The sequence below is a fragment of the Catharus ustulatus genome, chromosome 7, assembly GCF_009819885.2.
Source record: "Catharus ustulatus isolate bCatUst1 chromosome 7, bCatUst1.pri.v2, whole genome shotgun sequence".
NCBI lineage: Eukaryota > Metazoa > Chordata > Aves > Passeriformes > Turdidae > Catharus > Catharus ustulatus.
Window position 1 is genome coordinate 11,511,669 of NC_046227.1, and position 12,625 is coordinate 11,524,293.

At 41.0% G+C, this 12,625-nt stretch overlaps 1 protein-coding gene across 2 annotated transcripts in view; it reads right to left on the reverse strand.

Annotated features, from left to right (window-relative positions):
• The window catches only part of ALS2 (alsin Rho guanine nucleotide exchange factor ALS2), a 36,625-nt gene extending 27,241 nt beyond the window's left edge, over nt 1-9,384 (reverse strand). For both annotated transcript variants that reach the window (XM_033064832.2, XM_033064831.2), the window contains exons 1-4: nt 9,335-9,384; nt 5,169-5,258; nt 3,100-3,254; nt 1,724-2,640 (exon numbers count right to left, since the gene is read on the reverse strand). In XM_033064832.2, the coding sequence (XP_032920723.1) occupies nt 1,724-2,640; nt 3,100-3,254; nt 5,169-5,188 (1,092 nt within the window). In that variant the 5' untranslated portion in view covers nt 5,189-5,258; nt 9,335-9,384. The remainder of the gene's footprint in view (nt 1-1,723; nt 2,641-3,099; nt 3,255-5,168; nt 5,259-9,334) is intronic.
• Nucleotides 9,385-12,625: the final 3,241 nt, after the last annotated feature.

A 12,625-nucleotide genomic window follows, 5' to 3' on the forward strand; every position in this document is an offset into this window, starting at 1 on the left:
GACAAACTGGCTGAAGGCAATTATTAGTCCTAGCATACCATTACCTGTAACGGCAATCAGCTGACCCACCAAAAAAGAAACAATGCCCAAAATGATCTCTGACAAATAGTTTGGATATTAAAATAAAGACAGCAAAGTCCCATTTTTCCATCTAATACACAGCGGAAAATGGTATCATTACAAGTATTAAAATTATTACAATTCATTTTATTCAAAATAAAAACAATCTTTGACTTCTTTAAGCTTCTTTAAAGCTTAGGTTAAAGGGCTGGGATTGGTTCTGTTTACTTCATCGTATTTCTAAAAGACACACCTAGCAATACAGGAAAGAAAATTTCATTTGTGTAAGAAAGCAAAGAAAAATGGATTTTACTAAGGCTGAAACATTGCATTAGATCTCATCTCTGCTCTTCACATATATGCCAATTACAGAAGACTCAGTGAATCAATTCCAGTCTTGAGTCCTGAAACAGTGCAAGGAAAACAGTGCTCTGGAAATACGCCAGGAACAAGGAATTGAGAAAGGGAGCATGAAACTACATTTTTCAGTCATTTCCCAATGCTGGTGTTCTTGCAAGAGTCTTAGGAGCCCACAGCTGCTACAATACATTTGTAACAGCAAAAAGCAAAACAAAGAGCAAATGTATTTACACAATAGCCACTTCTCTAAAGTAAGTTTTCCTCAGAGTAAGAAAGCATAACTTGCTGAACCATCAAGTTACTGGACAGATTTTTAAAACTATGGGGGTTTTGTTTCCATCAGAGGCAGTAAGAAAAATCAACTATTTTTTAGGTATTGTGAAATTTATTTTCCAGAACCACCGTGGAGAATGTCTTACTGCAACTATTAAAAAAATAAACAAATATATGTCTGCACAATACTTTAAAATGACAAAAGAAATTTTCAGAACTCTACTGTCAGTTTTGCAAATTAGGCCACAGAGCAGCAGGGCTCCTCACTGGCCAACAGTTAGGTAAGGACTGCCAGACTGCACTGCAAGATGCTGGATTAGTTTTCTGTCTAGTAACTTAAACCAGAAAACAGCATTTTGTCAGCTCTTGAACAAACACAAACAGCCCCTGAACCATCAAGTCAAGCATTTTCTGATGCTTACTAAGAGATGACTACTTGACTGTTCTGTTTCTTTGATGCTACAGCATCAAAACAGTGTTGTTGAATCATTTTCCACACCACACAGAGTAGTACTTACACATCTCCCATCCCTTTTTATGAGTTTATGCCACCCCGACATTATTAGCATTAGAAACCTTTTGGTCAAAACTTTTAGCAATTTGCAATCCACAATTTTTAACTGATTAAGAAATCAGATGGATTTGTGAGGGATTTGTTCCAGGTACAAAAATTAAACCTTAAAGATAAATCAGATGAGTACCAGTAAGATTCACTAATTGTTACTGCCCCACACAAATGGAAATCCATGCATCAGGAATTGGCTCACGTGGCTCTGGTACTGCAAACTGTGACGAGGAGAGACTACGGCACTGTCAAGGCTGCCCACAATGGAGGTTCACAATTGAACAACAATGGAGGACAAAAAAATCTTCCACTTAAAAGTTGAGACCCATCAGTGAAAAAAACACTTGGAAACTATAAAAACACCATTGCTATATTAAACTAAGTTTTTCTTTTGTAACAAGAGCAATGTTGTCACATATGGAAGAGAAGTTATAGCAAATTATGAGCTAGTGATTAGGTACCAACCTGTTCAGGCTCTGTACAGATGTTTTTATTCAGGTTCTCACTTAATGAGTTATCTGACAAACCAATTAAGTACTCTTTCACTTCTTTTTTATCCGAGAACAGAGTATTTCCTGAACTAGAAATTGCACTATCTTCCCGTCCATTGCTGCTGGAAAGGCCACTTCGTCCATCAGATTCTAAACCAAGAAGCCTGTGTTGCTCCACAAGTGGTTTCTGACAGTCTTCACTCTGGCCAGCTATCACGCTTCTGCCCTCGGGGGTGTCCGATGACGGACAGAAACCGTGGTTTTCTGGCTGGTTATCAGACAGTGCCACACCCAGTGGGCAGCAGTGACTATCTGAAATGATTACATGATCTTCCTTGTCCGTCATGGTAATGAGAGGCTGACTGCAGTGATTGCATCTCTCTGGGATAGGTTTCATTTCCTGCACAGGGAGACATTGTACCAGAGCCAGGCTGTGGTAGGCCCCACAAGCGATCTGGAGCACAACACGTCCTGCCAGGTGCTCTACCTTCTGCGGCTTTGTCACTGGGAAAGTTGTTGTTATGAGACCGAGCTGGCAGCCGCTCCCCCAGGCCCATATCTCCCTGCTCAGCGATAGTGCCAGCGTGTGCTCCTCTCCACATGCCAGTTGCAAAATCCGTACTGATAACAGAGGGCTGGTTTCAGAATCACAGATGCTGACGAGCTGGGGCTCTCGCACACACGGCTGGTTGGCAACGGCACACTGGCCAGCAGAATTGTCTCCCCACATGTACACCACACCGCTGTCCGTCACCGCTCCATTATGGAAGCTGCCAGCTGCCACTGTAATAATACGATGTCCAAGCAAAGTATTTTCTAAGACAGGACTGTTAACACATTCCTCAGGTCCTGATCTCCAGGGCAGTTTTCCAAAACTGTAGACCTCTCCACCTGGGAGGGCAGAAAAAACCAAAACCAATCCTAGTAAAAGTGTTAAACCAATTGTTAAACCAAAGCAAAAATATGAAGACTGCTTTAGACAAAGAGATATGAATTCCTAGCTTATTCCAGGCTCAGCAAACTACTGATGCTATTGATGTAAGAAGGCTACTGGCTGCTGCTGAATTCTACACCTCACATTAATGTGACCCTGCACACACATGTAGTGTTAAAGTAAGTAATGCTTTTCTGCTAGAAGTTCTATTATATTTAAGTCAAGTGAGTTAAGAGTACTCACTGGTCCTTTCTAACTTAAGAACACACTAAGGACATACAAATGTGTATGAAGAGCACAAAGTACAGTCCTCACCTTTCCAAACACAGATCTAGTATCATCTCTAAAAGAAAAAAACTCAACAATAGCTGAAGATTGTTATTGCCCCAGATTGTTCCAATTAAGGTGTTCATTACCTTCTGTTAGAAGTAACCCATGATGGATTCCAAGGGCTGCCTGTAACACTGTCTTTCCACTGAGGCCTGGAAGCCTTTCTGGAGTTATAGAGCAGGAACCAGCCTTCCAAACATAGACCAGGCCTCTCTCTTTGGCTCCTTCTGCCTCTTCTGAGCTACAAAGATTGGATGAAATTGGAACACAATCAGGATGAAGTTTCCTGTGGTTCAGTAATACCTACGTAGGAAAGGCTTGGTAGTTCAGACATTAGTTTTACTTTCAAGACAACATATTTAAATTACTATTATCAAATTGTAAAGCACATGCTATTTAAATGAATAAGTGTCTTCTGTTTGAAATCATAAGCTTTTTTCAGTGTACCAATTGCTCCCATTAACAGTGTGCTTAAAGCATTACACCTGTAAGAGTTCATCCTTCACACACTTCCATTTCTACCTCTAGGGATTGATGAGGTTTTGATTGTTTGGGATTTTTTCCTTTTTTGCAAATTCTTGATGAGTGTCTCATATTCAAAGGAGCCAGGTATTCAAATCAACTGAACCATAAAAAAAAAATCCTGAAATAGTGTGCGAGCATCAGGGCTTGCAGGAGTGACTGGAAGTATCCAAAACTGGTTTAGCACCTCAACACACTGTGGTTTGAATGTTCCATCAGCAACTTCTCCAACTGAGCACAAGGAAATTCCTCGGAATTTTGACAAGCCCACAGTTTTAACAATTTGCAGAATGCCATGATTTAAATACAAAAGGTTACATTAAGCATCAATATAGACTGGCTTAAATTAAGACTACACTTAAATTAAGAGTCATGCTTAAATTTCCTTAGAACTTTATACAGACCAGATTGTTATCTACTCAGAAAGAAAATAGTTTAGCTCCTTATTTGACAACAGCCAAGTCACTCCACTCCCTGCATAAATCAGTTCTAGCAGCTTGACATGAACTTGTGAAATTAAATATTTTAAGATAGCAAGAAAAGTTTTGATAGAATTACAGTCTTTGTCTACAAGAAAAGGCACAAGAAATTAAATGCACTCCAAACCTGCACCAACGCCCCAAAGAAACTATTCTGATACACCACACTGCAGGCAAACTCATGCAAGTAGCCCTATTCCTGCAGACTACGGATTTGTTAAACTACATATTTTACTAACTGAAGTGCACAAGATGAACATCTTCATACAATCTGCCTCTGAAACATTCAAGTTAAGAATAGCTAAGAAATCCAATTATCTCTTAGCTCCTGTGCCCATCCCAAATATCCTTATTTTTTTAGAAAACAGAAAGGAAAAAAATTAAAAGGTGACAGCTGAGAACTCTTCTAAAATTCAAGTAAATACATTATTCCATAAAGCAAACACAGATTTAAATGCAGAGTTCACCTTGCATTTCAAATACATAGGACTTGTGTTTAGAACAGAAGTAAATTAAAAAGGAACCAATCAAAACAAAGAAAAAAAAGAAAGGCTTAAAAATTTTGTATCAATATAAGAATATTTCACCTAAGATAAAAATACAGATTTTGCACAGATGGACAAAGCACTCCAAAGAACACAAAATGATAACACTGAGAATTTTTATCAACATACTGTACATCAAATCAGTTCAACCCCTGATATTTGTGCTTTTATCTATTTAAGAGGTCTTCAGAAAACAGTGTAAAACAAATTTGGACATTCACATAACAGGATTTGTGACAAAAACATCAGACCTCTATCAAGTATCTCAGTGCAAAAAAAGTCCACTGCAGGGCTACTGATCCAGAATCAAAATTCACAGGTGCAGGTACCAGACAGGATTTTCTGTTCACTTGGGAATGTTATTTTCAAGTTTGCAGCCTGTGGCTATGGCTCCAGAAATTACAATGATAAGCTTAAAGAAGAAGTTGCTGTTGCAGCAACTTTAGTGTTCCAGCCACAACTGAAGCTAAGTTAATAATCTTCCCTTTACTGTAAGTTTTAAGACAAGTTACATAAAGAGTATGCTGGTATCACTCAATTTTTCAGTATGATCATGAGTTGGCCTATTTCAGGGAGCCTCTGTGGTTACACCTAACTGTTCATTCTCACCTTCTCTCCTGTGAGTCCATCTGTCAGTGGCAGCACTCCATCACCATCAAATTGTTCCTCTTTCAAAAGGAACAATATAATTTTTATAAACTGAAAAACATAAAAAACAGCTATTTAATCACAAATAACATAAAACAATAATAACAAAACCCAAAAAATCCCAAAGGTTTAGCTCCTACATTCAATAAATAACCACTTCCACACTGCTATGATGGTTCAAGTATTTATATTTAGTTCACTCACACTGAGTTGGCAGACAAAAGCAAAACAGCCAGACTTGTCCTAACTACTCAGCTCACAGTGGGTCTATTGTAAGGACAGAATGAACAAAACCTCATTCAAAGGCAGAAATTTACATCAATCTCTCTATACAATTCTCATTATACCACTCAAGAAACACCAAATTGATTCATTTTCAGTCAGAAGACAGAATTCAATACTCAGATAAATTTAAGGTGAACAGATTTGCATGAGCAGAAAACGATCAGGAGCTGAATTTGTAACTTCATTCCTGAACCAAAGTACACATCACCATTAGAAGGTGCAATTCTGCCTGGGCAAAAATGCAGAAAGCAGAGTTCAAAACACTTCATGCAAACTGGTAACAGATGCCTATGGAGATAAAAGACAGTCACGGAAGGCAAGGGGAAAAAAGGACCTGCTCTAGCTCTCAGATTTTGTGTTTTGCAAGTTCACCCTCACACCTTCCCATCCTCACGAAGACACATTTTTCTTGGAATAAAACAAAGCTACAGTTAATCTTTGTTTCTTATGATCTGTTTAGTTTTTCTTTAGTATTAAAAGAACTGCGATTTCTCTTGATCTACTGCCTTACTATATGAAGTATTACAAGTTTTAGTTACATTAATGCATTCTGTACAAACACTCATTCAAAGTTTCACATATAAACGCTTTAGAACTGTTGTGTTATTACAATAGCTGTCTGATATCCACTCTAACAAAATCAGAAAACAAATTAGTCAGTATAAATCTTAAGACCCAAAATAAATAGTCTGAATCTTTTGCATACAGAAAACAGAAATAAATATGGCCAGCCATGAATACAAGACACAAAATATATTCAGATGTACAACTCTCATACAGAAGTTTCAATGCACACTTGGAAAGAGTAATCATCAAGTTGATAAATAATTAAAATAACTAACAAAACCTCCAACACTTTCACTGGAGTGCTCTGAATAATGAATTACCAGAGAGACCTTCGCATATAGAAACAACACGGCACACAAACAATTCTGGTCTTTCAGATACCCTAAAAAGAGTGATTTTGGCTTCAGAGTTGGCAAGGAACAGACCTCAAAAAGATAAAGATTTGATAACATGGTATTGTGGTACCCTGCTCTAAAAAAACCCAAAAAACAGAGCATACTTTGTAGGAACACAAGGACACACTTGTCACCAGAAAGATACCGCTTTCAAGAGAGCATCTCCTTCCTCAACTACACAAGAAAAAAACCACTTACAATTGTAAAAATTAACTTTTAAAATATTAACAAAGGAAGTCTCACAAATGTAAGGGAACTGTCATTCCATGCCTCGGTAGCAGAGGTGTAGATGAAACATCAAAGGAAATGGAAGCATGTTTTTGGAACCATAACTTCCTGATGTGTCCCTGCTCAGAACAAGTACATTTAGGGTTTTCTTTAGCCCACTCAAAACCAACCCTACAATACATTCTCTTGAAAATGCTGGCACCACTCCTTTGTGAAGTACTCTATCTTCAAATGAAAAGACTCAGGAGATCACAGAATCAAAGAGATGAACACTTTGATAGAGTAATTGAAATATCAACAAATACACCATTTACATTGCATATAGTTATTTGAGGTTAAAGAACTGAGGCTTAAAATTCTTTATTTTTAGAATTCATAAACTTTTTTTAAGGACTCAAAGCATTTTATTCATTTTTATGAGCCTCAACTGCAAAAAAAAATATTGTAATTGTCATAAAACCTTTTGCTTCTAACAGAGTTAAAGACAGGCATTTGATTAGTTGTTTTGCAAGATCCCCCTTCAAGGCCAAATTGAAAAACTATTTACATAATTATTAAGTAAGAAAGTTGCAACAGTGGTGAACTAAGAAGAAGAAACTAAGAGCATGACATGATGGCAGTGATAGATTTCTTTATAGAAGTCACACTTAGGGTTGTATTATCAAGCATTTATGCATATAAGGGAAATCAAGAGTCAAACTGTTTTCTTTCCATGCAAGACATCTTTAAGACATTTTGAAATCACTTCCAAGCTCAATTCAAGTTTTCATTTGCTCCTAGGACAGCACAACATTATGCCCATTTCACAGCCAATGCGAAATACAAGTTGCATTGCCACAGCCACAAACTAAATAAAATAATTGTAACAAAAGGTTCCTTCCTCCCAATAGACACAAGTAATTTTCCTTGTTTATTCTCACATTACAACTACATTATTTCCTTTCCACTAAGATTACCTAAATTGTTATTGGATTTAGCATTCACAGAGGTGCACACCCAGGCACAAACCAACATTCCTGCATGGAAGCTCAGTGTGATACCAGCACCTTCACTGCCCTGCCCATACTTTTACCATCTACATTTTTCTCTCAACACTGCAAGTGGAAAGCAGCAAGGAGTGCCAATTATGAAATGGGTTTGTGCTACAGACAGATGGTCACTGGCATGACACTGATGTCATACTCTCCACTTTCAAAGTTAAAGGCTAATTCTCCAGAAATCAAATGCTACCACACCGTAATGACTCCATGGTTGGGAATGACGTGGAGCAAACACTACTCTCATTATCACAGACTGTGCTCTTCCCTGACCATTTCTGAGCGAGCACCACAGGTATGGTAACCTTACATTACTGAACAGCAACAGCTGCTATGCCTCTGACTCTGAGAAACACTAGAACTCCCATGAGCCTGATGTGCTCATTTACCTGCTGTGTCAATAAACACTGCCAATATTTCTACAGCTTTCATGCATGTTTACTTAAGTATTTCCAAACACATTTTTAATAAATTTGTTGCATCACATTTAGCAATAACTTGCAGGACTAAGACTGCCTATTTGCTGTACAGAATTACCTAGTCAGGTTCTGAAGAGGTGATCTGCAAGCTTCCTCATTCAAAACAGAGTTGTCAACATCATTTACTGTTGGCAACCACGGTTTACTTACAATGTACGACCAGTTAAAGAAGCCCTTGTGTTTTGGTCAGCACTAACCACTGCTTTTAATGTTGTGTGATTAAGATCTGCTCAGAACAAAATAAAACAACTGGCCACTGAAAGAGGGTTGCAATCTCTTTGGATAAGGGTACAAAGGTTTTAATATCAGTTCCAGCAAATGCAGGACGGTAGCAAAATACAGCAATAAAGAAATCAGGGGAAAAAATAAAAACAGCACAGCTGAAAATTATCTGCTACAGCATGCAATTAAAAATCTAATATTTACCACACTCGTAAGAGACTCAAAAAATTCTGAATGTCCTTCTACCACTTTTTCTTTTGAAATTACACATTAATTTGGCACATTCTCATATGTATCCCCTTCAAACACAGAAACTGAAAGTGGTACGTACAGCTAGTTTACATAAGCTGTGCCCTACAACAGCAGTGATTAACTACAGATCATCTATGACCACTCCGGCTGCTCCCCGGTGCCTCACCAAAATACCTTCGCTCTGGCAGAGGAGGTCTGTGACAGTGACAGCACACTGTGCCACCTGCACAGGACACTGCAGCCACAGCAGCACTCTACACACTCCAAAAGCTGAACTGCATTCTCCCTCAGCAAGCAAGTCACGCAAAGGCACAGGACATTTAAACGCAGGTGGAAGGAGATGAAAGGCATGTCAGCTACAGTGCGGGGGTCGCTTTTCACCAAGAGGGAGACCCTTCAGACCCTACAGAAATACACCTCGATATCTCTGCTGTACCAGCCCATCACAGCGCGGTGAGAGCCGGACACCCAGGGTCCGTCAGAGCTGCTCTTCAGCCTCTCCCCAGGTCCCCGGGCACAGCCGGCGGTGGCGCAGGGCCTGCCCGGTGTCCCCGGTGCCGCCCGGCGCTCCCGTCCCGCAGCGCAGGTGAGGGAGGCGCGGGGCGCGCGCGGCTGCCCTCAGGCGCGGCTCCCCCTTCCCGCGCACCCCGCGCGCCCCGCACCTGCTGCCGCCGCGCCGCCCTCAGCCGCGCGCTGCCCGCGGCCCCTCGCGCCGCCCGGCTGACTCACGCGGGGGCGCGGGACGCGCAGGGGGCGGGGCCAGCGCCGCGCGAGCGCCGACGGGTCCCTGCCCGGGACAAAACAGGCAGGGACGGCAGCGACACGTGGGCGCGCGTCAGGAAATGCTCGAGGGGCGAGAGCAGAGTCCGGGGCCGGCCCGTGCGGGATCGGTGACAGCGACAGCGCCCGCCCGGCCCTTCCTGCTCCGCAAACCCGCCTGTCAGCTACTGCTTTAACGGGAAGCGGGCCTGTACACAGCTCCCGCAGGGCCCAATGCACAGCTTCCCCTGAGGACCAGCCTGGTGTGAATAGCTGTGATGCCACCGGCGTGCTGCGTGCACAGACGTCTATGTGTGCTTTTCTACAGGCATGGATTTCACAGAATACATTTGAAATATGTACACATAAATACACCAATATGCGTATATACATAATATACATATATATGTGTGTGTTTGTGTGTATATATATACACATATCCCTTTATGGGTATATACAAGTGTTTCTATTTGAATGAGTTTTTACAAACGTACTGTTACTGTTATGTCACCTCTCAGTCGATCCGTTTTTATGTTGCCTGAAACTTTCATTTAAAAAGCATGGTTCCAAAGACAGCTATAGGCTCTCCTTTATAAATTCTTACATTTTCTAAGGATAGCTATTAAACATTTCTATTAGAGTGTTTTCTCCACTAACTGGAATGATTACTCCATATTTTTTTCAATAACAACAATCACCAGCTGTAAGCATGGTTTCTTCATTTATCAGCTCTGGCTAACTGGCAAAAGTTGAATTACTTCTCTTTGTGACAGTATTTCCCCTCTACTCCCTGACACAAAAAGTACACAAGATTAAAATTTTCAATCTTCATATGAATTTTTCATGTACATTTTATATTGTCCACTTTTTGTGTGTTTATCTTTCCATTCTTTGAAAATACAAGTATTATTTGGTTGTAACAGCAAAAAGTGTTTTCCAGAATAAAAGACTACATAACCAGTTTGGTGCTGAGTGTGTTGCATCTAGACAACCCTTCTCATGCCTGGACAGCACATCTAAATTACTGCTGTTTCCTGGTGGCTCAAAGAATACTTGGAAAATAAAGAGAAGACCAAAGTCCATGATGATAGCTATTTAGCAAATTATGGCTAATGGGGGTGCAAAAGAAAATCATGTGAAGGAAAGCAAGCCTTCCAGGTGTGTTAGCTCCTTCTTACTGTGCAAAGGCTGGGTGGTTTGGTTGCACCAAGATACAGAAATTGTTTCTGCCTTCCCAAGACATTTTTGCTTTGAAGAAATCCTTTTGCTCAAGGAAAGAGTGTTATTCTTGGACATCAAAACAGAGAAGCAAAGGGAAGATTTAATGTGATGCAGTCAAATGAAAACTGAAGGACCTCATGGGTCAGCATAAAAATATCACAGGACAATGTCTGCTCCCTCAGCCCCTTGTCATTTTCTGTGTGTGGGTGGGGTGTTACTCCTAGGAAGCTGCACAGTAAGTCCTGCTCATGCAGGACTGAAAGAAGGGGACTTTTGTCTGTTCACATCCAGGGTAAATCCCTTGTATTCCCTGCTCTTCAGTGGGCAGGATTAATCAGTTTGCTCTGGTTATTCTGACATATGGACAAGACTGTTTTCTATCAGCCACCACTCATCACATCCCTTAGACACGCAATCCAACAGGGACACACAGGTGCCCTGCTGATGTAAATGCCAAAGCAAGGACAAGTCAATGTACAGCTCCTGCAGAAAGCACAGCTCAGTCAGTGCTCAGAAAGCTCACCTGAGGGCCTAGAAGCTGAAGTCTGAAACCTAGAACTGCTGCAGGCAGGGAGAGAAGTCGAGGCCTGCTCCTATGTGAAACCCATCCCTTCACTATCCAGCTTACTACACTGGAAGTTCTTAGATGAAATAAACTAGCAGAAAGTTTGGATTTATTAATTCCCCATCTTCAGGTATGAAAAATGTTGGCTATTTTTGGAGGGCAGGTACCAAAGGAACTGAAAGCAATGGAGCTACTCCAGGGGTGCATTTGGGCTTTCAAAGAAAAAATGCAGAAATCACAAGACTGTTTGAGGCAGAGACCTCATGCGAGTCATATGAGCTGTTACTACAGACACAGAGGGATGGGGAGGAGCAAGGAGAAAAAGATACAGTTTAATTTAAATGGGACAACATGGGAGACATGCTGTGTCTAAGTGCTGTCAGACCAGGATGCAGCAGCTGCTGTTCAGAGAGAAGGGGCTCCCAACAAATCCAAGGTCATCAGCACACAGAAGCAGTGACTACAGCACAGGTATTTAATATCACATTCATGCTTCTGCATTGAGATAGACTAAGCCTGGGTGCTTCCACTTGTGGGAGTGCAAAGCTGTCACATTTGCTTCTAACCAGACAGCATCAAACTTTGCAGCTTCAGGCTTGTGAAGCTGCTTAAAGAGGAATCTGTACCTAAGATGACAATAAATGCCTTTGATGTGATGAGCAGGGAGAGAAGATTGCACTCCAGTGAGTTCTGTGCCAATGAGAGATTGTGAAACAGGGAGGCAGCCAACAACCTACAGCTCTGGAGGAGGCAGCATGCCACAGATTGCAAATCCTGTCTTGTCAAATTATAATCCATTCAATATAGCTGCTTGGACGGAGCTTGAAGCCTACTTGCCATTCATTGCTACCTTTTTTATAGTTGTGTTCTGCTGTATGGGCCAAATTAACAGGCTATGTAAATTATACATTGGTGAGGAAGGAGGTGAGGGGTGAGGGATTAAGGTGGAGAAGAATACGTAAGTGTAAACTTCCCGAAATTTCGCTTCAGCATTTGGTTTTTGGTCCCTGCCTAACAAGTTATTTAGAGATGAATAATTCAAGGGTAAGAGGGAATAACATGCATTTAGAAGGATACTTCTGTACCCTCTGCTTAAGTTAAGGCAGCTTTATCTTTGTGTGTTCTGAGTGAGCACTACCATTTACCAACACAGGAACACACAGATAGTTGCTGCCCTTAGAGCAGTACTGGAGATCTGTGACTGGTAGAGAGAGAGAAGGAAATTATGTGCATTGCTTAAAGCCACTGCAGTCAAGGAGAAAGAAAAGAAACTCATCAGTAGAATGGTAGTTTGCCAGTGTCCCCTTTACCTATAACAGCTGTTAGATGTAACCAGAGCATCCCTTTCTCTACCCTCTGCACCCCCTGCAGCTCCACACCTTCCAGAGCTGGAGACACAGGACACAGT